Source organism: Leptinotarsa decemlineata, unplaced genomic scaffold (genome assembly GCF_025532065.1).
Source record: "Leptinotarsa decemlineata unplaced genomic scaffold, Ldec_3_MD MMD2_tig00000199_RagTag_RagTag, whole genome shotgun sequence".
NCBI classification, from domain to species: Eukaryota; Metazoa; Arthropoda; class Insecta; order Coleoptera; family Chrysomelidae; genus Leptinotarsa; species Leptinotarsa decemlineata.
Genome location: NW_027412544.1, coordinates 18,330,621 through 18,358,282, shown reverse-complemented (window position 1 = coordinate 18,358,282; position 27,662 = coordinate 18,330,621). Strand labels below are relative to the sequence as shown.

The following is a 27,662-nucleotide window of genomic DNA, read 5'->3' as shown; positions in this document are numbered from 1 at the left end:
ATAAGTTTTAATTTTAAATACTGAAATATTTATTTTGAATTTCATCTTTTAGAAAGCAACCTTAGAAGAATAAGATATGTTACTTTGACTTTACTTTGAAATATAGTGAGCCAATATTATAAAACAACTTTCCCTTGAATCAAAATCAAGTGATTTATTTTAAAAATATATTTTGATTTATATGAGTTGCCTTACTGATGAATTATCATAGATAAGTTAATGAAATAAGTGATGAGACAATCAACATCAAGAAGAAATACATATTTTTACCCAGCTTGATTGATTTGAGTCCCAAAATTTTTTCTTTTTCAATTACTGTCGAGATGAGTCCAAAGTCCTGGCTTAATTAAGTACTTGCCTAATGAACCCTAATTAGCTAATTTTCAGTAAAATCAGTAATCAGTCAATTGTTGGTAAAGATTGTTGTCAAGTATTTGATGAATAGATCTACCTCTACCATCATTCAGCTTCAGAAGATAGAAAACAAATGTCTACTTATAGCATAATCTTTAATATATTTTGTATTTTGAAGATAAACCCTGACATGAAATAGTGTATTCATAGATCTATGGACCATATATTTAAGATATCCATATATTCCATAACTAAATCATGATCTTTAAAATCTCAGAAATCACATTGAATATATTTGGGATTACGCTGAACACCATTTCTGCTATTATGTTGAATGGAAATGGGATTATAGTTAATACTAGAGATGGTATCCATGACAAAATATACAGCAATATAGTGAATGGTAACGCTAAGATGTTTGCCATCTGGTAATCTGAAAAAAAAACAATTTTTTATCCTCCACATTAACAAAAGTTAAAGATTACATCAACGAAAGCGTAATTTTAAGAAAGAAAATATAAAATGTTTCGTAAAATTTTAATACATAATTATTTCTGTAATGATGTAAAATATTTGAAAACCCGAAAAGAAGGCTAATAATGCAAAAGTTATTAATCAGACTATCTTTGACTTATCATTAAAACGACATGAAATAGCATATGGTGCCTATGATAATTAAAACATGGGGGATAATCACATGAATACTTTAACAAGAACTGGAGAGCTTATGCTAAAAGAATTCTTGTTTTATTGGATGATTCCACATGCTTTAACTTACAAATCATTCTCATAAAGGAAAACAGAGGTCAAATTCTAATTGAGAGTTGTTTGTTACGATTTATAAAATGGCTATTCTGTATTTATTGAAGGCTTTTTCATATTAATTGAAATTATCAAATAATGAAGATTTATTTATTGAAATCATTCAAAGCTACAATAACTACTAGTCAAATAATAATAGCTGCCTTCAACTAGATACTTTTATCATGAAAATTCAGTCAAATTGTAACTGATAATTCTTTGTTACGATTCATAAAATGGCTATTCTGTATTTATTGAAGGCAAATTGAAATTATCAAATAATGAGGATTCATTTGTTGAAATCATTCATAGCAACAATAACTGCTAGTCAAATAATAATAGCTGCTCAACTAGATCTTTTTATCCTGAGAATTCAATTAGTTGAAAATGGATTGATTCTACCACGTTACATGGCTGCCAGAGTTGTGAATAATAATGATGCTCCTTAGAAAGCTCGTGGAGTTATTAACATGAGCTACCCGAAGCAAGATGTTACTGACCATAGATGTTAATGCTATAGTTTTTCACCTGCAAAAAACTCTGCCTACTTAAAGTACTCTCATGATTGATTATTCATAATTCTACTTTTATTATCACTAATATATTTGTAGTAAACTGTTCATCAGAGTTTAGTTCATTTAATAGATTTATAGTTCAATAAGCCAAGAAAATATTCACTATTCAAATTATTTTCTTGATTATATTTTACTCAGGTGGAATGATATTCGTGGATTGGGTCTTCTATAGACCCCATAGAGGGCGTCTTCGTAAGGAGAGATGTTGTCACCTCTACTTACCTAGGCTGGTCATTTAAGGACAGTTGAGTCCAGCAGTGCATTAGTGTTTGGCTTGACATCACTGATGAGAAATATGGCAGATCGAAACAGTACAGTCTGGTGTTTGTTCACGAAAGCTTTGTTTTTGTCTGTTTTCGAAAAGTTGCCTTGCAGTGAAAGCGGCTATGAAAGACAAAGGACGAATGTCATTCGGTGCTCGATGTCGAAGCACTGCCTTGGAGAGCCTCGTTCATCTACGATATTCTTATATTGTGTCATCTGTCAATCTCATTTATGGCGTCTTCGTAAGGGAAGGCGTCATCACCTCTATTTACTTGTGCTTGTCCTTCAAGGACAGCTGAGTCCAGCAATGCGTTCGTGGTTCAGCCTGTCGTCACTGATGAGACCTACGTAGGTCGAAACAGCGCAGTATGATTTTGGATCACAAATACACTGTTTTTGGGCTATGATTCTTTTGCAGTGAGAGCTGCAAGACAGAGGACGAATCTGATTCGGTCGTCGATGCCGATTTGAAATGCAGAAATGAACTGCTTTGGATACCACGTTTATTTTATTCGTGGATTGAATCTTTTGTCGATCCCATAAATGGGGTCTTTAGTAAGGTTACGTGTCATTGCTTCTGCTTACTCGTGCTTGTCCTTTATTAATAATGAAAAGTGGTAAGACATTTATGTACCTATTAGTAGTCAACTTTCAGAACTTATTATGATGTTAATTTCATTTTTTTCACAGGTAGTCACCTTTGTATGTTTACACTACATAATTAGTTTAAAAAGACTAGGTAAAAAAAAATAATGATTACCTTTACTCGATTCTAAAACACTTAACAAAGAATATATGCAAGATACTAATGATATAGCAAGTATGCAAACAAAAACATTTTTATAAGCGTTCGATTTATATAGTAAACTGAAGTTGGTTCCGAATAAAAAAATGAGTCACGTGACTAATTGATATGTACTGTTATTTGTAAAACCCAATTTCGTAAGCAGTATGGCGATTGCAGCCGATCACATAGGCGTACTTGGCTATATTTTAGTTTTATTTCTATTTTCGCAAAATCCAAATTTGGATCACGGTAGTCCAGAATTGATTCATGTTTAGAATACTAATATGACTATTTTTTTTATTTAAGATGCATTCACTATAAATACTTTCACAGAGTGGCTCGGAGATTTAAATATGGCTATATATTTAGTTATTTAATGAGTTAATGAAAAATGGTGCAGGATACATATCAAATGAAGGTTTTGGTTTTTTAATTCTCCATCATGATAAGCAAAAACTTTTCTTTCCCAAAAATTTATCTCTTCTAAAAATATACTCTTTCAGTTTAAACATATCAGGTGTAGTGAATGACTAGTAATTTAAATGTGATAATATGAACTATATACAACTGCCAGATTGTAATCAATAATAATAATTTATTGTGCATATTACATAAAATAATTTCACAGCTAGTAAAAAAAAAGTTGAACTTTGGAAAACGTGTGACATCTGTTAGGAGTAAACCTGATGTGGATGATTAAAAAATAGAAACACTAGCAGAATTCTATCTAAACAAAACATCAAAAAATTGTTAAAAGAAATAGTTATAATACGAGTATTCACAAAGAAATATTAATTATCAATATAGAAAAAGTCCTCAATTCACCAATTGATGCACATATAACTCCTACAATAATAAATATAAATAGCTTCATCAATTCTGAAAAAAAATCAGATGAGGAACAAATAAACAGATGAGAACAAAAATCCTATAAAAACATCCCTTCACACCTCTGACTAGCACCAAACACAATCAGATTAGACTTGGTTGTGTTAATTTTGAGATTATGAAGCTTTGGTGTTACTACAAGATGTTCAATATCATCAAGTTGGCCAGAGTTACATTGTTTTGATAGAAAGACAAATACATTTGCCATAACAAGACTACAAGTATATATGCAAAATAGTGAAGGTCCGAGAATTGAGCTTTGTGGTACTCCATATTTGATGTAACCTACTTTAGATTTCCCTATTGGATGTTTCTACAAATTTTGATTGGTTCACTAGATAATTACAAAAACCAATGAGTACAATGTTTTGAGTCATATAAAATTTGATGACTGATCTTTTTGAATGCTTTTGTATAATATGAAAGTACTAATACTCTCGTATTTTACCGATCTGTTGCTTCAATTATATCGTCTGTGATTTACAGAAGAGCAACTGTGGTCATTCCAAATCAAAGGACAAGTAGCTTTTTATTCAATAACTCATTTTTTTTTCGAAAATTTTGATTCCCAAAGTAGCCGACTAATAGGTCCTAGATCATAAATTGACATTGAATTTGAGATTTTTGGAAGTATCAGAATTTTAAATACTTTCCACAAATCAGAAAATACATTCTTTTGATCCACTGGTTCTCTATTCAATCTCTAAAATATATTTGTATTGCATGGATTCAGTAACTGATTCAAATCCTGAATCAGTATTTATATTATTTTTGATATCGGTATAATCAAGAAATTCATCCTGTGGGACAAAATGCTTATCTGATTTTTTTTCAAAATATTCATTGATTTCAGAAGGATTACTTAATGTGTAGGGTTAAATAATTTTCTTTTGAAAAGAATGAATACCCAATTCATTAAGTTTATTCTACAGCACTACATTACAAAGATTATCACTGACAAACAGGCGGCGCTACACCATCATTTAATGTAGGCAAGGTACATTTCGCGAAGCCTTCTGATGGCTCAAGAAGAAGGGTTTATATAATTACAAACAACACTTCAAATTGAACAATTTTTCATTCAATAAGAACATTAAACAATAAAATTAAATAAAAAACGACTCAAAAGTAATAAAAAAAACATCACACTGCGGCTATGTACCCAATGAGACTTTTAAAATGTACCTAAACACGTCACGTCTGCTGTAAGTTGCCGATGAGTTGGTCCTTTGCAGACGGTTGTGGTTGCGGCATCAAGTGAAAGTAAAAATGTACCTACTTTGAAAATATTGAATATTTATTTCGATCAGTCAAGTATATGTTATTGTTAACTATATTCAAATGCATAATTCCTCTTCGAATTGGTAACTTTTCAACGGTGATTTTCACGAAACTTATCTAAGAACCATCCCAAAAAATTTGCTATTAAATAAAAAAACCGCATCAAAATCGGTCTACTACTATAGGAGCTATAGTGCCACATATAGACACACAGATACACAAGTCAAACTACTGAAACCCTTTTTTTGCGTCGGGGGTTAAAAATTAAAAAACAACAATGAATTAAAGAAACAAAAATTTTTCTACTTTTGGTTTTACAGAACTCCCTAATTATTGGTTCGTAATTTATCTTTGATGCTATATCTGCTCCAATGGATAAAACTGCCAAAGCTGAAAGTCTTTCTTGACCCATTGTATTTCTTAAATAATATTTTATTAGTTCATATTTTGAAAAGCTTTCAGCGGAAGCAGTAGCAGCTATTGTTAATAAAATTCGAATGAAAATCTAAACAATTAGGTAAATTTCTCTTAAATTGTTCTCTGTAATCTGCTTGTCTGTTAAAATCCGTTTTTCCATGCGAGCTAAGGACTAACGAGGTCTTACCTTTAAACGTGTGATTCCTAACACGGATTGAATATATTGTAGCAGATATTTCACATTTTTAATAATGGAGTTTTCTAAGTGTTGATAGAAAGACATAAATCTCGAATCCATATTGCTTATCACAGAATCAATCATGGTATTTAAAAAAAGGTTTCATACCGGCTTTTCGCAGATTGTATAGGTTTATCGCTGCCTTCATAATCAAACATCCTGTTCTATTTGGCGATCCTTTTATCATTGAAATCTTTTGGCAAATCGTAACTGCATTTCTCAATAAACTGACGAGCGTCAGACAAGCATTTTTCGTATCCAGTTTGTCGATATTCTTTGATCCAGTCAAAAAATGTAAGTAAATGTTCAAGATTAAGGCTTAAATGGACTTGTACAGATTGCCAATCCTTGCTTATGGAATTGACAAGCGTTAATAAAGATGAGAAAAATATGAAAATATTTCAATAAATATTTTCATAATAAAATATGGTTTATCAGAAAAAGAAATATATTCACGAATATTTCATCCATATGCTTTCGTGCGCCGAAGAGTGGAATATCTTTTGGTTGAGAATTTTCTAACGTATTAATTATATAAATATTCATGACGTGTATTTTTTGATATTTTAAAGTTTGACACGCGATGCCTTTTGCACCGGGAGGCCGTGGGCGGTGGCCCACGCCTTACGCCGCCTCTGGCTGCAAATATGCTCCTTTGCCGTTCCTGATCATTATACTCGTATTTATTTTCGATATCAAAGCAACTTGTAATCATTCCAATGCGAGTTATTTTTAGTTCTCTTGAATTTAGTAAAGCCTTTGCTTCTCAAAAATTTTAAATTTCATATTACCGTTGAATCGGAGTTTTTTCTTCAACTTTCTTGGGGCTACACTATCAAAAATTAATAATAACAACTCATCAAAATGCTGAAACTTGATATGAATATCCACTGTGTAAAAAAAGTAATCAAATGGTATTAATACTAAAAGCAAATGCAAATGGCCTTTATAAATTGATTTGAAGTTTCAGTAGGTAAAATATTGTTCCTCAACTGAACCACTATCATGATTTATTACTCAGAAATTCAATGCCTCCATAGTAATTCCTGCATAATATATACAAGCTCTCAGTTCATGGTAAACCCAAAGGTTATGCATTAAAAAAAATTATTGTGAGCTAAAATGGAAATAAAATTGAGAACAGAAAATTACACTGAGGTCAAACTGAATTCAGTTGAATAAAGTTTTTATAAACAATGAACAAAATAACTAGAAAATGCAAATTAATAGAAAAGTGAATAGAGATTTCAAATCCTGTTATTCATGTTTCGATAAGTATCCAGAGAGCCTTTGGGTGGTGGCTGACTTACTCTCATGGTGCCGTATGTTTTAAAGGTCGATTTTGCGCGGATTATCTGTTTGATAAACAACAATACACGCTTACTATCGATAAAGGCCACTATGCAGGGCTAACTTAAGTTGTTCAACATCCTTTGAAACTAATAGTCTTCTCTGTGCATACACTTTGCAACAGATATCTTGCGGTGTTGGTGATTTTTTTAAGTTGATAGGAGCCGACCCTAATCGAACAGAAATAATTCTACTCAATATACGAATATGACCAAACTGAAAATGAACCTTAATTGTCATAACTGCAAATCATGAATTTGACAATAAACACTCTTTGTTCTGCGAGTTATTTTGGTGAAATCAGATTGTGGTGGAAACATTTAGAAAATATCAAAAGAAGAGCGTTCCAAGGAAAGCATATGAAAAAAAAATTAAAATGTCTCTCTTCTTACGATGCTCTCAAAGTAGCAGCGTTACTGTCTCATAAATAACAATTAAACTAAATTTAATGAAATTTCGAAATGTATTTAGGTGCTGAGTTGGAATGCATTAGTGTGTTGTAATAATATAGTCAAATTATACATTAGGAATTACAGATCACCAACTAAATTGATGATTATTTAGTTTTCTTGTCAGGTGTCAGGTGCTCTAAAATTCAGTACTATTTATGTGGAAGTTATTCATATTGAATGGAATATTTTTCAGGGATACTACTACCTGAGCTAATTACGAGCCTCATCCTTCTTGAACAAGAAGTTAGTATGTTTCTCACTTCACTAAACTGGCTAAACGTATTCATTGAAGTACTGAAATCTCTTGACAAACTCTGTCGGCTGATGCCTGACATACAATTGCATGATCTGGATGATATTGCTTGGCCAGGCATTACCCAAACTAGACCAAACAATATGTCACATAAATTAAATGAAGAATTACCATTGATTAGACAAGCTGATCTTGAAAATCATAATCTAGATGGAGGTCGCTGGATAGTCATCAACAATAAAGTATATGATATTCAAGATTTTAGGTGCGACAACCCATCAGTGACAGAACTTCTACAGAAACACCCAGGCAAGGATGTCACTCATATTTTAAATAGTTGTCCTCAGAATGCACAGTTATTATCTTTGATGGATAATTATGTAGTTGGTAATTATTGTCTTCCTGAATTAGAGTTACATCAAAATAATGTAGATTCTCTCCACGTTTGGTTTATGTTGATGGACGTTGAAAGGAATCTAGGGTATTTGCTAGGTTTGCATGCATACAATTTGAGACAGAGCTTGTCATTGACACAAGAAGAAAAATCATCTAGTCATTGGCTAAAATCTCCATTTCTGAGTGGTGGTTTACAGGTAGTGAGTCAAATCTAAGAAAAAAAACACACGTGTAAAGTCTTTATTTTAAGATTGATCAACCGCCAAATCCTTACGAGGAAGAGAAAGGCGAATCTCGTAGCACCAATTCAACAGCAGAGAATACTCCAACTGAACCAAAAGTTAATACAAGTCAAAAATCATTGAAAAATGTTCAACCGCCAGAAAGGGTAAAAGCCTTTATTAATGCGTTAGCTGAAAGCAGATTGTCGGTGAGTCTTTTCCTAAATTTTATACAGGGCAGGTCATAAAACATAGTAAAAAAAATAAAAGGACAGAGCTCTGAGATTGAAATTAAATAATAAAATTCATATTATGTTGATGGAAGTTATACGTACCAACAGATATTTTTGTGTACAGTTTATTTTATGTATTTTTATAGTGTTTCATTATTATATTTTAATGAAGATATCTTGAGAGGATTTGCTAGGTTACTATGAATTTAACATTTATGAAAATCATAAAATTAAAGAAAAAACGATTTTATTGATCAATTGATCCTAAAGTTACTTTTGCATATCCCCTAACTTTAGAAGGTTAAATTTTGTCCATTATGATATAGTTGTCTAGCTTTACAAATAACGGAGATATTTGGATGGATGGAAGAGCAAGGTCTGGTCATATTGTGATTTCGCTGTAGCATGGTCAGAAATTGAATCCTGCCATTTCACAGGAGCTTATATTTTTGTTTATATATATGTGTGTATGTGTGTATATCTATGTATGTATATGTATACATTAATATATATATATATATATATATATATATATATATATATATATATATATATATATATATATATATATATATAAACAAAAATATAAGCTCCTGTCAAATGGCTGGATTCAATTTCTGACCATGCTACCATGCAATATGACCAGACCTTGCTCTTCCATCCATCCAAATATCTCCGTTATTTTTAAAGCTAGACAAATGAAATAAAAACTTTATTGAAAACCGGTAGAATGCCCTTCTGAGATCATTTTTGAAATCATTGTAACCATTGCAGTTCATAAGAAACCACAACCAATTTTGTTTTTTCAAATGGCATCTCCAAACAGTTTCTACTTTGTTTGGTTTGACGTGTTACACTATCACATCATCCTTGTGACGAACTGTGAACCTTTGGTGTAGTACTGAATATTACTGAAGTTCTATCCCAATACTAAACCGTTATTTGTAACACCTCGACACACTAGTTTAATCGCCTAGTTTAAATACGTGAAACACGTATCAAGGTGTTGAAAATAACGGTTTGGTGTTGGGATAGAACTCCAGTAATATTTATCACATCGTCGACGTCAAGCTTTCTTTCAAAAACCAATCCTATACTTTAGTTTCCAAAATTACACCTCCAAAGAATGTATATTCAATTATTGCAGTCTTCTGCCTTCAGTCAAATACAGCAACAAAAAGCATTCGGAAGTACGAAGCGTCAGTTCACCATAATGAATTGAATGTCAGTTCATCTATTCCAGTGCAGTGGACAAAGATTGAAATATAATTTATAATGCCTTTGTTATTGATTACTAACGAATATGTTGATATGGTGCTTGTGTATGGAAAATCTTGGAAGAATTCTCGCAAGGTAGCTTTACTTTAGTCATATCGTGAACGTTTTCTTCTTCGTCATCTGCCATCACATGTAACTCATTGTAAAGAAGAAAAAAATAACGCTCTGTATCAGCACCGGCCAGGCGAGAAGAAATTTTTTGGTATATGCTGAAATAAATCCACATGTTTCAGTTCTAGTGTTAGCAGAAGAACTTGGAACTTGGGGTTCGTAACAGAGAATTTAAAAAACAGGTACTGTCCTTGCAAAGTTCATTTGGCGCACGCTTTATGGTCCGAAGATTTTGAACGAAGGTTAGTATTTATTGGTTGTGTCAATGATATGGTACATAATAATGTCGTAAAGATGCTGGAGTAATGAAAGAAGGTTTCATAATGGAGGTGATTACTGGTCGCTCGTTACTGGTCGAATCACATTGGATAGAAGAAACTACAAACAAAATGGAGTGTGAACGTATGTTATGGACTTCACAATGCATACCTCATTGAGTCATATTTCTACATTGGCACTCGCACGTAGTTACCGAATATCTTGAGTTTCCATATGCTGGATGGATAGGAAACGGGGGTCCAATGACTTCACTAGATTTTTTCTGTGGGGTTGTCTAAGAAAAATTATATATCAAGTACCTTCAGTAGATTAGTAAGATCTCAAGATTCGTATCTGTAGTACTTTCCATGTCTTCACTCCAGTTATGATTACATTTGTCTGCACTCGAGAACTCGTAAAACAATATGAAGCTTGCCAGCTTCAGGTTCAAACATATTTTGTAAAAAATATTTTCCAAGTTTTTTTCGTTGAGAACAACTCGAGCACTTCGACTGTTACCTGATCGCCTTTGATAATGCCTACCGCAGTAGTAGACGAAATGCCAGTCACAAAAGCCTGTAGACCACGACCAATAGCTTCGACACAGTTATCTCCGCCCATGAAAGTTTACACACTTTGATATTTTGTAGAGTAGGTCAATAATTTTTTTGAGATATTTAGTTGAGAGTAACTGTTAAGAGAATTTCGAGTATGAAAAATATCACCTCTCTGTATTTTCATTGACAAGTAGAATCAAGTGAAGTAAAAAATTGTTAGGGGTGCCATTTGAAAACAAAGTTTCATTGAAACTGCAATGGTTACAACGATTAGAAAGATTATCTCAGAAGATCATTCAGACGTCTTTCAAGTCCGTCTTTGTATCATTTTCAAGATTTAAAAATAAAGTAGATATTGCTTGTTAAAAAAATTCTGGAACACCCTATATATGTGAATATTTTTCCAAATATTAAGTCATATCACACCATTAATAACAATAATATAGAAGAAATTTTGCATAGTTGGTTTCACAATTAGTTTACTTATAACCTCAATTCCTGCTACTTATTGGCAGTTTACAGGAACTTATTAGATTCATCAGCTCAAGGTGAATAAAGGAACACATGACAAAAATATCCATAAAAAATAGTTTTAAATTGAAGCAATTTTTAATGTGTATCAGGTAATTTATTCATTCAACTAAAATCCCAACAGATTTGTTGTAAATTTGATTTGAAATATTAACAGTTTTTTGGAACCAGCAGCCAGATGAAAGGTGGAAATCCGTTGTATAATTTGTGCTGACTAAACATATTTATTGAAAACAGAGTTCTGTCACAAATGTAATATGTGTGATGCCCTGTATATATAATAAATAGACAAAAATATATGCTTATAATTTTTTCTTAGGACCCATATGTAATAGCGTTTTTGGCAGTAGTAGAACAGCATTCAAAGGCAAATAATTTCTTAACTAGGGTGGACTTTTCATTTGAGCATCCTATAGAGGAGATCAGTAGGGTACTTTATGCAGTTTTATTGAAACATTTAGGACTTGGTTATGTTTTGCTACCTATTTTAGAAGCATGTAAGTTTTGATTTCAATAAATTATGATTTTCATTCATTCATTAAATGTAACTACTTCAGATGCAGTTCAGCCTAATGTTAAAATTCCTAAATTAGTGGGTGAAGTTATCAAATGTGTACATCAAACTAAATGGAATTTGATCAAAACTCGCCAAGATGCCAACAAAGGATATAAAGAAATCTGTATACCTCTTCTCGAAAAATGTCGCTTTCTGCTTTATGAAGTCAAGGCTGCTGTAAGTCTTGAAATGGAGGCTTTCAAAAAGGTGAATGTTTTATACAAAGAACCTAGAGTTAGAACTTTGGTGAGAAAAGTAATAAAGGATCTGAAATGTGGTCGACACACTTCAGAAATACAGAAACCAGAGGATATAGTAAATGCCACAATTCAGTCACAAAGTATTGAACGTCACAAATCCAGTGAAGACGTTAGCAAGATATCAATAAAAAAAACAAATTCCGATGGAAAGATATCCGAGTCGAAAAGTGACACTGATGATGTGAACAATGAGATAAAGAATGGCACCCACAAGGTATCTGCTGAAAGTAGAGTCATCACAGATTCTTATCATTCAAATACTTCCAAACCTGACCAAAAACATGCCAAAAATTGTACTGAAAATAAGACTGAACTAGATGAGAAATGGACTGTAGAAAAAACTGAAAATGCATCGAGATTAGAAATCAACCAAGATCGAGAAAAAAAGCTCGAAAATCAAATTATACTAAATGGTATAGTATCAAAGCTAAATGAGAAACAGATGAAGAAAGTTTGTAGCGAGAATCTTAATATAATGAATATGGTATTGGAGTTTATTCTTCAATCAGAATATGATGTGGAACTACTCAGGAAAGTTATGTATAATCAGGTAAGATATTGATTCAACAAAAAATGTCATCATTTTATATTTTTCAGAGACATAGAACTGGATATTTTTAAATTAATCATTTTTTAGTATAACTCGTCTCTGACATATAAAATTAATCACTTTTTAGTATAACTCATCTCTGACATATAAAAAAAATTATTCTAGGTATTTTGATTCGCTTTATAAATATTAAAAAAGTTATGAGAAATTATTATTAGATGAGCTTGTGATATTAAACAGCATTGTTTCGACTCGTCAGGGTCTCATCAGTGGTGCCAGGAGGCTGAACCACTCAACTGGCCTTAAAAGGACAAGACTGAAAATAAAGTTATAGCTGAATTATAATCACGCATAAATATTGAAGTTCTTGAATATACTGTACCTATTCTCGAACTCTTCAAGATTAAGTCCGCTTGCCATAAAACTTTATCTTCCTACAATTCTCAACTGAATGGGCACTTTTGATAAAGGGTAAACAAACAAATCATCGTCGTTTAATCCATATTGTATTTTGATTCTTGCTTGCACATTTAATATCCTACTCTGAGGTGGACAAGTTACTATGCCTTGATTACCACTCATTGTGCGTCCTGAGTGATTCATTCATCAGTTTCTAAATTTTCCTTTTTTCTGCATTTCTCCATAATTGTTTCATTTTCAGTGCTTTTAGGTACTTCTCTATATCGTACAACCATCATATTTTCGGTCTTCCTCACCTAGATTCTTGGATTACTGTTCATTTCGTTATAAACAACAGTAATCCTGTTATTTCTATTTTTTTCATGCCGGGACATTCAAGCAATATTTCTTATTATTTGATTGAGTTATTACTCAAAATATAATGGAATAAATAATTTCATGACAGTTGGGTATTTTTTACCGTCTATAAACCTCAAAAACATCCTCATCGTAAATAATTATAAACTATACTTGTAAAGATTTTCTATTTTATGTATTGGAAGATTATAGAGAGCAAAGATAACTTTCTCTTTCAAAATAGATTAATTGCTTGAATGGCTTTCTACTACTCTAATAATATGAAAAATATTATTGAAAATTGTTTGGAGGAAAGTATAGATTATAGGAAAATGTTTTTTTCAGATACAAACCCAAGAACTTTGAGAGTACACAAAAATTATTTTTTCTTTCACTTAACAAACGTTTGTAATTGAAATTGAAATTTCACATCATTTGTAGAAAATGCCTTTGATAAAAAAATCGCTAAAAAAATTTTCACTTTTGAAGTGAAAATTGGGATTTCGGCTAAAAACTCAGGTTTTCAACTCATCAACACAGTTTTGGATATTTTTAACCACGATTTACTCAAATTCTTGCTTGGTTATCAAATTTCCGATATTTTTAGAAACAAATTTGTTCTGTTTCAATGACAGTTTGAAAATTTATCAGTGGAAATATCAACTTCTCACTAAAGCTCGTCGAGATTATATTGGAGGTGAATTTTTCTTTCCACAACGTTTTGTTGGTATTAACGTATCTTTGTTAACAAAACTCTCTTGTCGTCTGCCCGCAAATTTTTTTCAGTCCTAGGTTCATATTGGTTGGGTAGAAATCTATGGAAGAAATAAACCCCTTGGACACATTATGTGGGGTTATATTTTGATTCTGATCGATCACCAGAGAGCTGCTAATAATTTGAATAGTCTAAAATATGAGGCCTAAGATGGTTTTATGCAGCTTCAACTTTCATCTTCAATTTTATTTCCAATTTAACTTCTATGAAATTTTCGTTAAGATTGAACAGATATTTTATACAGTACTTGAAATTTACTACGCAAGAACACTCATCATAGTTCAACATATCGCCTAATGCTAAAGAAACAAAGTCAACATAACCTTGTTTAGTGATACCTGTTATCTCTAACATAGGTTGAATTTTGCAGATTGTGAACAAATCATACAATACAATTACTTCAAATGATAAATAATGCATATGTATTTTTTTGAATTTTGACAGAACTGTCAGGGTGCGCACGAAAGCAATTTACAATTTTACTACGAATATTTGACTTTCCGGAGTAAAAATTGAATTATTTGTCATAGAACTCCTACAAGTTTTGTAGCATAAATTTCTCTACTACAAATCAGTTCACCTTCATTGTTGAAATTCGTATTGGAAATGTAGATGAAAGGTCATGTTACACATATCTACAAGTCAAGTTAATTGAAAGTTTTTTGTGGTTACAATTTCAGTCGGTAAAATTGACATCTGGTATAATTTTTTTATTCTATTATATAATTGATATAATTTAAAATTACAGTTAATTTCTTTAATGTAATGAAATTCAATCATTTTAGGTTAAAAGGTGCAAGATTCGCAAAGATGGTTTACAAATGATATCATACCTTCTGAACGAAACTGGTTTTTTGAATTCAGTAAGATACTCAATAATGAATGGTTATCTAGGTTTGGATAAACAGGAAAACATGCACCATTGTCTTGATGATATAGATTTAGTTACCCCATATTTAAAAACTGAAGTTATGCTTTTGCAGTTGAAAGTAACTGAATGGTGCATTGAAACCTTAAGGAGTTATATACTGCGAGATATTCCCAATAAACCCGGAAAAACGAAAGGAACCAGTGCTAAAGTTCATCTTAATTTAGGTACTTATACCTTGCTAAGAGATGTTCCCAGAGCAAGAATGCTGTTAGCTATATTGGGAATACTTTCTGCAAATCATTATAATGCTCCAGAATTAAACCCACTGGTTAATAGCGGTGTCATAAGTTCTGTTTTGGGACTCTTAAAACAAGCCGGTTGTGACCAAAGTATTGTGAGGAAAGTTTCAGAATTTTATGTATTGTATGCTGACATGATCGAGAATAGCAAGCCTAAAACTAGTTGCTTGTCAGGACCAGAGCTAGCCGGTTTGATGAAATTAGGAACAAGAGTTATAAGAGGAGCTGATTGGAAGTGGGGAGATCAGGTAGATTTTTTTTTGTTAGTAGATAATTAAAAGTTCCTAATTTTATCCCTATTTTATTTTGGTAATGCATTATATCAACATGACTAATTACTTTCAAAATGTTAAAGAAATTGCCCATATTTTAACTTTACCCTGTTTGTTGTTTGAGAAATTGGAAACTAATTAAGGTTCAACTACCTGCATCAGAATGAAATAATGTTCATGACAGTTTTCAAACTATTAGTAACCACTTATTTTCACGAGAAATAAAAACCACGTTTGTAGAATGAACATTAAATAATCGGTAATAACGTAAACAATAATATCAGAATTAAAATAAATCTTTCCCTGATCATGAGATAAAATCTAATTATAGTAAAAACTATTTTTTTTTCATTGATTTAAAATTTCAGTTTTCTATGTTTTTTAGTTGTATTTGATAGTTCATTTCATAATTTAATTTCAGCATAATGAATGGATTTTTTTTCTATATGTATATTTATTTTCATTATTGATAATTGTTGGACAATCAGATTGAATAGCAAGGTTAGTTGTGATTAACTTTGTACATTCATTGGAAAGTTTGAAATATTCGATTTTGAACAGCTCTAATTTAAGTAATTTTTAGGCGTTTTTGATGAAATTGGCCGATACTTCATGAAAATCCATGATAATGTAGTAACACTTTTTCATAAGATGTTCACTAAACAGTTTATTAACTAGCAATACGTGTTTCACCATATAATAACTTTTCAGGCGTATATACATTGTATTCAATATATTGAATTCAATACGCGTGTAGAAACTATAATAATAATAATAATGATAAAATGGTTAAGACTTTTGTGTCCGAGGTTTTCAGTGTCACTATTTTTCGGGTTTGATGGTCGTCGATTTTTGTAATTTCTTCCTGACATTTCGCGGGTGCGAGTGGCTAGCTTCTTCAGATTTATATGTTATGAGTTTCTGATGACTCAGTAAAATAGTGACATTGAATAATAGTAATGTTTTGTTTAGTATTATAAATATTTCACAATCGAATACCATTTATAAGGTAATTAACAGATATCGCACCTCCAGTAAATATCGATAGTAGTTCACATTAGGTAAAAACAAAGAAATAAAAATCACATCACATGTCATCCAAAGTAAATACAGTCAAGAATTGTAAAATACAAGTTTGAAAAAAATATAATTGAAGTCTAATTCAATGAATAACACGCTGTATTATTATGTGGAATCTCAGTCACCCACTAAGAGTTTTTTTATTTAGTCTCAAGTATACTGAAACTTCCTGGAGTGTTTATGTCAGCGGGGATTGGGAAATATGCATTTAGACTTTTGAAAAAAATCGAATTTTGGGATGATTTTCTTGTTATAGATGGTATAAAAAATTATTACATTTGTAATTGTGGTGCTTAGAGTTGAAAGATTTTTTTTCTTGTGAATAGGGAAATGCATTTCCTGATATTATTTTAGGAATTGAAATGAGAGTTTGTGGAAAAAAATTAAAAATAGGCAACCAACCTAACGAGTTTAACATATGTATAAAATTTTGGAAAGAGTTTGGTACATTATAAAATTATTCTCATTGCACAATTTTGCAGTCTCTGAAATTGAGAATTCTTATTTTGATTCAGCATATATGTATTATCGTAGAACAATTGGTGAAATTGGGTAAAGTGTTATAATTTATAGCTTTTGAAAATTTTGTTAAATACATTGAACATATGTAATGGATCCCAATTATTGTTAATAATTTTTGATAATACAACTTGTACGCTCTGGAATCCAATTTCCAGTCTATAATTACTCCTAAATATTCAAATGTGTTTACTAACTCAATTATCTCATTATTTATTTTCATGTAATATTGGCGTTACGTAAACCTTCTATACCTTACTCATTTCCCATTAAAGTGAATTTGGTTTTATAAATTTATTTTCAGTCTATGTATATTTTCCACTGACTCATTAATTACCACAACCACATACTCATAGTGTGAACTCAACATATTTATTGGCAAACAAGTGAATTGAACATCGTCCGTGAATAAAATTTTCCTCTCAAATAAGGGATTTTCAGAAACTTTTTGAATAAACCATTGGGAGAAATTTTCTCATAAGGCAAAAGAAGTAGATCCTGATTCCGTTCAATGTGATAGAGATGTTATGATAATTATCATGCATGCATATTCAAAAAATTGGCAACTTGCTTTTGTTTATTGAATTCGAAACAGCTATGTCAATTGATCTATTCAAGTGATATGCTCCATTCAAGTGATGATTCAGCTCCAAACGTTCTAAATCGTTCCAGCATCAGGAACCATTTCATTTGGGAATAGCTCTTGATACAGTCGCCTGGCTTTATATGCTTTCCCATCAGCAAGCTCATACAAGAAATGCATATCGGTATTTGTAAAATTCACCATGTTTTTTTTAATAAACATGGTGATATGAATCTCTTCCTTTTCAGTGGAAAAGCTTCATGGATCAAGAGCAGAATCGATCCCTCTACGAAACCCTTCATCACTTGGAAGGATCAATTGCAGCTTGAGAAATGGTTCTGATGCAGATTATGTGGAACACGTTCTTCCTTGCGAATCTGTTGGCAGTTATCCTGAAAATCTTGCGAAAAAAATTGGATTAGATAATTTAGGAAACAGTTGCTACATGAATAGCATGGACGAAGAATTTCAAAAACGATGTTTAAACGATGAACGAGAATGTTCATTCACCAAACTCAAACACCTGTTCATGCAGCTGAAGTTTCGTGAGAATGTATCATCTTTCTCACCAAACAATTTCCAAGAGTCCACTAGATACTCGTTAGGATAACAAGAGGATTGTTCCGAATGGGCTTGTTTCATGCTATTGAAAATGATACTGGTTTGCTTATAGACTGAGTATATTATACTTATCAAGCCTAATCGGTCCCAAAATCTCTTTATATTTTCAGAAAAAAGAATAATTCGAAAAGCAAGAATTTTAATTTGCCGCGTGTCTGTTGACCAATAAAATTGATCGTGGATAGAGCGGAGTTGCCAAGTGTATTGGTTTTTAATATCCAATCACAGATCTAATGATCCAATTGGCAGACGCCATTTTTGTGGTTATTGTTGTCAACTCGGTGTGAATACAACTGTTAGAAGTATATAATTACAGAAAGTTTTTTTTTGTAAAAGGTAGGTCTCGGCGAGTACCTATTTTGCTGCATATTCCGTGTCATTAGTTTACATTCCGAAAAATATATTTTCAGGTTATTTTTGGATTGATATGTTCTGGAGTAATTCTAAATTTCACTGTACATATTTTTGCTTCTCTTTTCAGTCATCATACTGCTCTTTGGCCGAGATAAAATAAAAATAAAATGAAAACTTTCCATCCTTCGATAAAAGACAAAGTCTGAAATGAATGTCATATAAATAAAAGGGATCTACTAAATATACCACCTACCATTTCAATTTTTCATTCTTCATTTCGGTACCAAAGTATTGCAAATTTTTCAAGTAAAATTCATCGATCGTTTCAAAATCGACTTTTGGTAAGTTTTCGGGAGTCAGCTTTAACAAAACTAGGCTCGAAATTCATTTTGAAATTATTTTAACAAAAATACGAAGTTTGTAGAAACCATTGTCATTAGAAAGAGCACTCGAAAACCATTTGAAAATACAGCTCGTTTAATTCTATTTAGAATCATATTTAGATATAACTTGTACTATATCAGTTATCAAGGCAAATATTATTGTCCATTTTTATGCTTAATTCGTGGATTCGAGCGATCTTATTATTGTATATTTATTTGTTTGCTGGCTTTATTCTAAAAAAAAATTATGAATAATTACAGAAAATTTCAATTGACCGTTCATGTTCTCAGGAAAATGGAGTACCCATATTACAATTTATTGGTTTATTCGGCATTGAAAATTTATGTCATATCGGATCCATTCTGGTTGTTTTTGCAACATTGAGTTTCAACTTTTTCTTAGCTGGCAGCTCGCGTAGGAACAATTCGTTTTATCATCGAGTTTAGTTAGTGTATGTTTTGAAAGTGTTTTAGAAATATATTTGAATATTAATATGGTGCATTCTTGTGTTGATTTTAATTGTGCGGAAAGGCACAAGAAAACAGAAAGCGCATTGGTTCATAAGTGAGTTATTTCATATGAGTTTAGGTTCCCAAAGGATAAAATAATGAGAAAAAAAGTGGGTGAAAGTATTGAAAATAAAGAACTATAATCCTTCTACTCTTCTAAGACTTTATAGAAATCATTTAAAAAGTGACTATAAATGAACGAAAACAAAAATATTGAATTTGATGACAGTTTTTTATTTCAACTTCAAGTATTCTCCACAGAAAGTATTATGTGGAGTTAATCCTGTTACTGAAAGTATGAAACAAAATTAATTAAATTTTATCATATGATTAATGGTATTATTACCTCAGAAGCTTTTGTTGGATCAGTTCGAGTACAATCAATTCTGTCTATACTTGACCTCATTCAACCTTCCTCTCAAGTTTTGGAAGATTCAACAGATTTCCCAAGTGAGCCTATAACGCTTGAATTTAGTAGCTATGTTAGAAAGAGGTATGTATGTAGGAATCGTTTTTTTTTATAATAAATTGCAGATGCACAGGTTAAAGATTGTAGAATAAATTGAATATTTGAAATGATTCTTTAATCAATTTTGCTATATTTTTTGATTTTCATAACTGTATATTATTAAATAATGCATAAAATCATAGTTTAGGTAAATATTTTGTGATCTATCGACTTTGTGTACTGGTTTTAGATATAGAACTTATTTGCAACCATGATTTTTCGTGTACATTTTATTCCATGTGGAGAATTTTCCATTAATTGAAACGTTAACGGGTTCATATACACTTACATAATTAAATTGATAATTATAGGCTTCGTAAATTTTACGATTTGGCAATGTTGATTATTTCTATTGTTCCTATTGGTCAATCGAACAAGAAGCGGGAATAGGGGCGTGACTTCATCACCCTACCACATTCGATTTTTAATAATTAATTACGGAAAAACTACGGTATTTAGAGAGACGAAACAAAGTGCACTGTTTTTTAATTTAAAATTTCTATCAAGTGAACTATAAACAAAAAATTATGAAACAAGCACATTCTTGAAGTTCTTGTTGAATACTCTTCGTGAGCAGGAAAATAGCAGAATCAATACCCCTGACCGCTCTGTATTGAATGATTCCTTACAGTCTGTCTTGTCTTGTAGATCTCTTGCTGGAAAAATCCTCACTAGTTTACTTTGTAGTACATGATTAAGAGGTAGCCAAAACGTAAGTATGTGAGTTACTCTAGCAGTTCCTGACATGACTGATAACCAGTCCGTGCAAAGCTTATTGTTGAATCATCTGAAAATAGAACTTTTAACGGTTGATGATCAACTGTATTACCAAATATGCGCCAAACTAACTGATTATTATAATACAACAAGTATATCTGAGGCAGCAGTCAAACTAATAATAACACTAATGATCTTCAAACGTGGTTCTACCTCTGACGGAAGCACCAAACTTACGCAGGTTCGAAATAGATGAATATTTCAATGTAGCAGACCACTATTATAATCTTCATGCAGTCATTGTTCACTGTGGTTCTGGCGTTGAATCATTATTACGCATTGGTTAAAGACGAAATGGACGTGTTTAAGTTTGACAATAGTGGTGTCACTAAATATTCTTGCAATATTTTGAATTAATTGGAGCCTCTGGAGACACCCTACATTTTATTATATGAAATGAGGACATTGATAGATCAAGATCTTCTGATGATGTGGTGCTACAGGTTTTTCCGGGTTTTCCTGCAGCCGAAAAAGCAAATGCGCCACTGGAATCAATGAAGTCGCCCTGGAACACCAATTAATTTTTTTTGTTTCATAATTTCATGATTTGTATTATTTTCTCGATGAGTATAAACAGTTGAAATTTTCATTTATGTGAAATATTATCATATTTTGATTTGCGCCCGATGGTGAGGTAGCTGACTAGGGTGACATATACTACATCTTGAAATGGATTTATTCACTAAAGTGTCTCATGATTACATTGCAAATTATACAAATACTTCAACACATTCAATAAGATTTGTATATTTATTAAGAATGACAGTTGCTACTTCACACATGTCAAATGATTTAATGTAATTTAAGTTTAATGATACACTAGGTCATTTTTATTAAAAGTTTTTGTGGAATCTTAATAGTTCTGGAATATCTTTTCCAGTTTTGAGAAAATCACTCACTTCATAGCTAAATGTACCTAAATTATTCGTTGAATTCCTTTTCCATTTGAGTCTCTGTATAACCAAAATCTGTTTTTCACTGTTTCCTGTTAAATGTTTTCTTCGTTCTCGTTTCTCCATAAACTCCTTTCTATTAATGTTATCATTCTGTAGTTGCTTTTATAAGTATTCAATCTTCTTTGTTACTTTTATTTCTTTCCTTTCTCTCCTAGCTTATTATTTACATGGTTCACATATTTCAACTATTTAACTTTGATTTATCATTACTAACAGACTGTGAAGTTAGTAATTAACATATAGTGGAATATAATGGTATTTTAATTTAAATCAAGTTCATTTTATGTTTTTAGACATCATGGTCAATGTCTCTGTCTCAATTCTAGTCTTAATTTCAGTCTCAAAAAGTTCATTGTTAATGTTTTCATGAAAGCATGTATATAGCTACTAGACTGAGTTATGGCAGGTGAGAGAAATCGTATCTGCGTAAAATTTGGGTCGGTGTATGACAAAGAAAGTATTAGGAAAAAGGGAATAGAAACTTTTGTTTGCAATTTTTTGTAGAACGGATTAAGGGGTAAACAATAAATGGATATTAAAATGACATTTGGATTCTTGTAGATATACAAAAAGCAGTTCAAAGTTCAAGATTTTCAACTTCTAGGACTATAATTGAGGCAAAGTCTCCACTGTTTTCGATTACAGATATTTTTTCTTCTTCTCAGTGTAATAGTCTTGAAATGTAGGTTGATTTATATTAGGGTAGTAGTCCAGGGCAGTCTACTATCCTAGAGTGCTAACTTAGTTAGCGAAACGCGCGTCGAGAGACAGTATTTTTGTTCTGGTGAAAGAAAAATCTTTTCAATAGAATCAAACATATTCACAGACTACATGACAGTTAAATATACGTTTGAGACAAACTTCACAGTTTGAGTCATAACTCGCCAAGAGTAAAGGATAAACAGATAAACAGTCATCCCTAGAAAATTCTTGCATGTGAAATCAGATATTTTCTGCTACCTGCTAGATCAATACACATCACCCTTTCAGACTAAGTCTTTGCAATCTTGCAAAGTGGAAGGGATGTGCAATTAAAATACCATAATTAGTCAGTTAGTAATGACGAATGTTAGACAGTTGAAATATGTGAACTGTGTAGAGAATTAACCGGAAGAGAAAGAAAAGAAGCAAGAGTGACGAAGAAGATTGAAGACTCAGACAAGTAACTATGGAATAATAGAGAGGAGTTTATGGAAAATCAAGAAGGAAGAGAAAATCCAGTTTTAATTAATAGAGACTCGAATGGGAAAGGAATGGTAGTTAATCTAAAGTTGAAAGATAATTCGCTTAATCTAGGTAAAACTCACTATAAAGTGAGTGGTATTGTTAAACTGTCAAGATTCTACGAAAACTTTGAATAAAAACGATCTAGTGATTGTACCATTAAACTTGAATTACAATAAATCATTTGAAATGTGAGGTAAAAATTATGGTCAGTCTTAGTAAGTATACAAGTCATAGTGTACAGTTTTGAAGGTGCATGCATGTCAAATGATGCTAAATAGGATAAAAGAATGCATATAAAATTTCAATAAGACAAATCATAGCAGTATTTATAAACTTTGTAATGTGGAACACAATAAGATGTATGAATGGATTACTAGTACCTATTATTATTACTATTATTAAATATTCAGTCTGAACTAGCTTCAAAAATATTCTCCATTTAAAATAGTATATCTTCAAATTTTGAAAATAAGAACCTTTTTGCAAGGACGATAATGAACTCTCTAATATAATCAAATAGATTGTTATAATGAGTTTGTAGATGAACTCAACAATGTGACGACATATCAAAATGATAGAAATTTTTCAGATTAAATTTCAGTAATACATTGAAAAGAACAGCAAAACATAATGATAAGATGCGTCAATTGGTTTATATAAATGCACAAAGCTTGTCAGCACATTGTGAGGAAATATTGTCTTTCAACTGTGTTACTTTTGGCTACTTCGGCCATTACTGCTTCTTATGTTAGTGTATACCAATCTTCTGAGCATGCATTTTATTCACCTGCAGTTTGTATTGTGCATCCCCCCTTCTCCTTGACGCCTGGATGATTGATTTTAGGGATGTTTTATCAAATGTGCCCTCTACTTTTTATGACGCATGGCATGCATGCTCAGAAGATCTCGCTAATCCTTTTCGTCTTCGACACCTTGATTATTTAGACTTTCCATCAAATGTTCCCACAATATCCAATTCTTGTTAGGGTACGTATATTCTGCTTTTTCTGATATAAAGTCATTTTCATTGATATATCTGACCTCTACGCATATTGGTTTCACTGCAATAGTGTGTTAACCAGTGATATGCCTATCAAGTAGTTTTCTAATATTTCAATGTGAACACTGAATGAAAGACTAAATGGTCTAAAAACCTTTATCGAATTATGTATGTAATGTATCCCAGAACTAAACTTATTCCGAGTAATACACATAGTTTTTGTAGTAGAAGTTAGTGGGTCTTAGTAGAGAGGACTGGATCCTGCGGGAGAAGGAAATATTAAGAGCAGATAGTTGTTGGTTTACAGATGGATCAAAAACACCTTCCAGTTCTGGTGCAGGTGTTTTCAGTCGCAGACCCAGGATAGAGTTATCTACCTGCCTAGGAACTTATGCGACTGTATTTCAAACGGAAATTTACGCTATTGAATTGTGTGCGGAGAGATTGGATAAATCCAACCTCACTCAATAAAAATATTCTCGGACAGTCAAGCAGTATTGGAAGCTCTTGGCTCCCACTGAGCAACGTCTAAATTGGTAGCAAACTGCCAAAAAAAGACTCTCCTCGATAGGAAGACTAAACAGATTGTCTCTGATCTGGATTCCTGGCCATACTGGCCTGGAAGGCAATGAAGCTGCTGGCTGTCTTGCAAATAAGTGTGCTGCAAGCGGCTTCATTGGACCAGAACCTGTCATTGGCATCGCTGTGGGCTTTGCCAAACAAACACTTAACACCTGGATGGCAAGAAGAGTTATGGACTTCTGACAGAATCTTCCAGGTTGGCTCACCCCAAGGCGTTCATTTACCCTTCGAAGCTTGATTCCAAACAGTTGTTAGACTACAGTAGGGATGAACTACGATGTCTAACAGGCCTTCTTACAGGTCACTGTCATTTGAATCATCACATGCAGAGACTTGGACTGTCTGAAGACAGTGTGTGTGTCGCCTCTGTCTGGAAAATGATGAAACTGCAGAGCATATACTTTGTGCCTGCCCCGCTGAGGACCGAATCAGGTTCTTTGAGTTCGGCAGATTCGTACCCTCACCATCTGACCTGAAAGACCACTCACCATACAAACTATAAAAAAATAATCGGCTTCGTTAAGAAGCTGGGTTTATTTGGCTCGGCCAAATGGGTTGAAGTGGAGGGTCGAATAGACCCACTCACTTTAGACCTACCTACCTACCCAGTGGGTCTTGGCGACTTTTAATGATGAAATGAAATTTTAAATTGCAGTGAATGTTCAATTTCCAGAATTGTTTTTTTTTTACAATTGTTTGTGATATTTTCATTCATTATTTATTTATTCAGATTTGATTTTCCCAACTATTTAATTGTAGCTTCCTCTTATATACATGATTCTGAAGTTTTTGAATGATAGTTCTATTTTGACTTCCACTTCGATCATATCGATATCTTACTGCCAATAAACCTAATAAATAACTTTGAAAATAAATGTTTTTCAATACAATAGTTCAACAAATATCAGTTTTGAAGATTGAAAAAATTGAATTCTGTCAAATTTACTCAAGTTGACAAATTGTAATATTTTTAACGTTTTCAAAAAACACTTTATTGTGAGATTTTAACGTTAGTTATGGATTTTCTTCAAGTATCGGCCAATTCCATCATATATTGTAATATTTCTAGGAAGTTTTTGTTGTAGTACCGTGTTTTTGAGTTAGTGACACAGCTATGGTGCTGAAGACGATTTTTAATTTATTTTAGGATGGTAACCCACCTGGAGAGGGTAGAGTGATTGGAGAATTAGGTGATGATGGTTGGGTAAGAGTGGAATGGGGCAATGGTACCACAAACAGTTACAGAATGGGCATTGAAGGAAGATATGACCTCAACTTGGCCTCACCTCCTTCTCCAGTGACATCTGAAACTGAAACTGAGGAATCTAGTGATCATGGTGAGAAAAAATGAATGAAATGCCATAATATTTCTGATTATTCCTACTATTGATTTCATGTCCCTTGAACTATAATAAATGTTTCAGGGTCTCAACTAATCAGGGATAATCAGCTTATTAAGCTACTTCGAGATTTAAGCATAAACTTTCTCAGAAATGTCGCCATTAGTGCAGGATTTTCAAAAAATAATCTGCACCCAAATACAGTTCATGGCCTAAGTAGTTTGTTCTGCAATACATTGAACTCCAATTATTCAGAATGGATGAATTTAACATTGGTTAGGAGTATTTGTCAAACCCAGCAACTTTGCAGAGCATTTAGTACTAAACCTTGGATAAAAATCCTATTACGCTTTTTAGCACCTCCCAATAATGTGAACGGTAATGAGCTGAACTTGCCGAAACAGGTACTATTCTCAATTAATTCTCGTTAGTTATCCTTATTTATTCATATTTTTCAGGTTCTAACTATACGCTTAATGCAAACAGTCTTACAGTCTTGGGATATGGATAATCCTGAAATTCCTCAACTGCTCGAAAATTTACTAAACATACTGGGTAAAATAGTTTTAACATGTTCATATGATACTGGTAATAAGCCACTCCCCACTAGTAAGTCATTGGTGCTGTTAACTCAGTCTCATAGCAGTACAGTTGCCCAAGAGATAATAAATCTACTCAGGACTCTCCACGGATTATTAGGCTGGAACCAAATTCTTAATGCTATTTTAATACAGAAATTCAATTTAGCAGCATACTTTCTAAGTGATACTTGTTTAACAACTATGATGAATGACGGACCTATATCTGATCAGCAACATTACATGGTAGTTGCTTGTTTAAATGTTATAGGCGCATGGGATATCCGACCTAGGATTGGAGCAGTTGTTGAAATTGACAGCTGTCAGGGTACTGTCATCAGAGTAACTCCAAAAGGAAAACTTTGTGTGCAAATGCATGAAACGGGAGAGATAAAGAAAGTACCAATCAATAATTTGAAGCTTCTGGAGTCAACAAATTTTGATTTTGATAAAATGTTACTTGGAGATAGTTTCATAAAAACATGGGCAAATTTATTGTTACTTAGGCATTCACTGAATAATCATGATCGCAAAACATATCATGGTAAGTTGAACTACTCATTTAAATTAAATTTGTACTCATACTATACCATTTCAAAATGGGAATGTTCAGTTATAGTGTGAAAAACGATAAAAAAATATTCAGTACTATTTTTCGACCAAATCAATTCAATTCATGACAATACACGGCCAATATATGGTCAAAAATGAATTTTTCATGATGGGGTTAATTTATATAATGAATTTCCTAATGATATCAAAAAATTGAATTGCACGAAATCTAAAACATTTGGAGGAACATTTTTCAACATCTCAAGAAAATGCTTAAAAGGGACAAATTTTGATCACCCTGTACATGAACAAAACATATAAAAGATCTGTCTGAATAGATAAGAAGGACAATAAATTTGGTAAGTGGTATTTCATTTGAGCAAGAATCCACCGGAGGTGTTGAGAAAAATTCCTAATATTGTGACATTCATGAGTCAATGTGATACAAGAAATATCTCTTGATATAAATTGAAGATTTTTATATTAAAAATAGCTCAAAATAGCTCGA

General features: G+C 32.2%; 1 protein-coding gene and 1 long non-coding RNA gene across 2 annotated transcripts in view; one reads left to right on the top strand and one right to left on the bottom strand.

The window, feature by feature from the left end:
• Positions 1-27,662, top strand: part of HERC2 (E3 ubiquitin-protein ligase HERC2) — a 196,876-nt gene that overhangs the window by 66,985 nt on the left and 102,229 nt on the right. Inside the window, exons 17-24 of the mRNA XM_074173110.1 lie at positions 7,601-8,253; positions 8,307-8,486; positions 11,565-11,742; positions 11,803-12,611; positions 14,928-15,560; positions 25,832-26,021; positions 26,109-26,428; positions 26,483-27,146. Coding sequence (XP_074029211.1) covers positions 7,601-8,253; positions 8,307-8,486; positions 11,565-11,742; positions 11,803-12,611; positions 14,928-15,560; positions 25,832-26,021; positions 26,109-26,428; positions 26,483-27,146 — 3,627 coding nt within the window. The remainder of the gene's footprint in view (positions 1-7,600; positions 8,254-8,306; positions 8,487-11,564; positions 11,743-11,802; positions 12,612-14,927; positions 15,561-25,831; positions 26,022-26,108; positions 26,429-26,482; positions 27,147-27,662) is intronic.
• On the bottom strand, positions 493-2,867 carry LOC141481487 (uncharacterized). Its single transcript, XR_012465011.1, has 2 exons — positions 2,755-2,867; positions 493-787 (listed from the first exon to the last, which is right to left on the bottom strand). It is a non-coding gene; the product is annotated as an uncharacterized lncRNA (long non-coding RNA).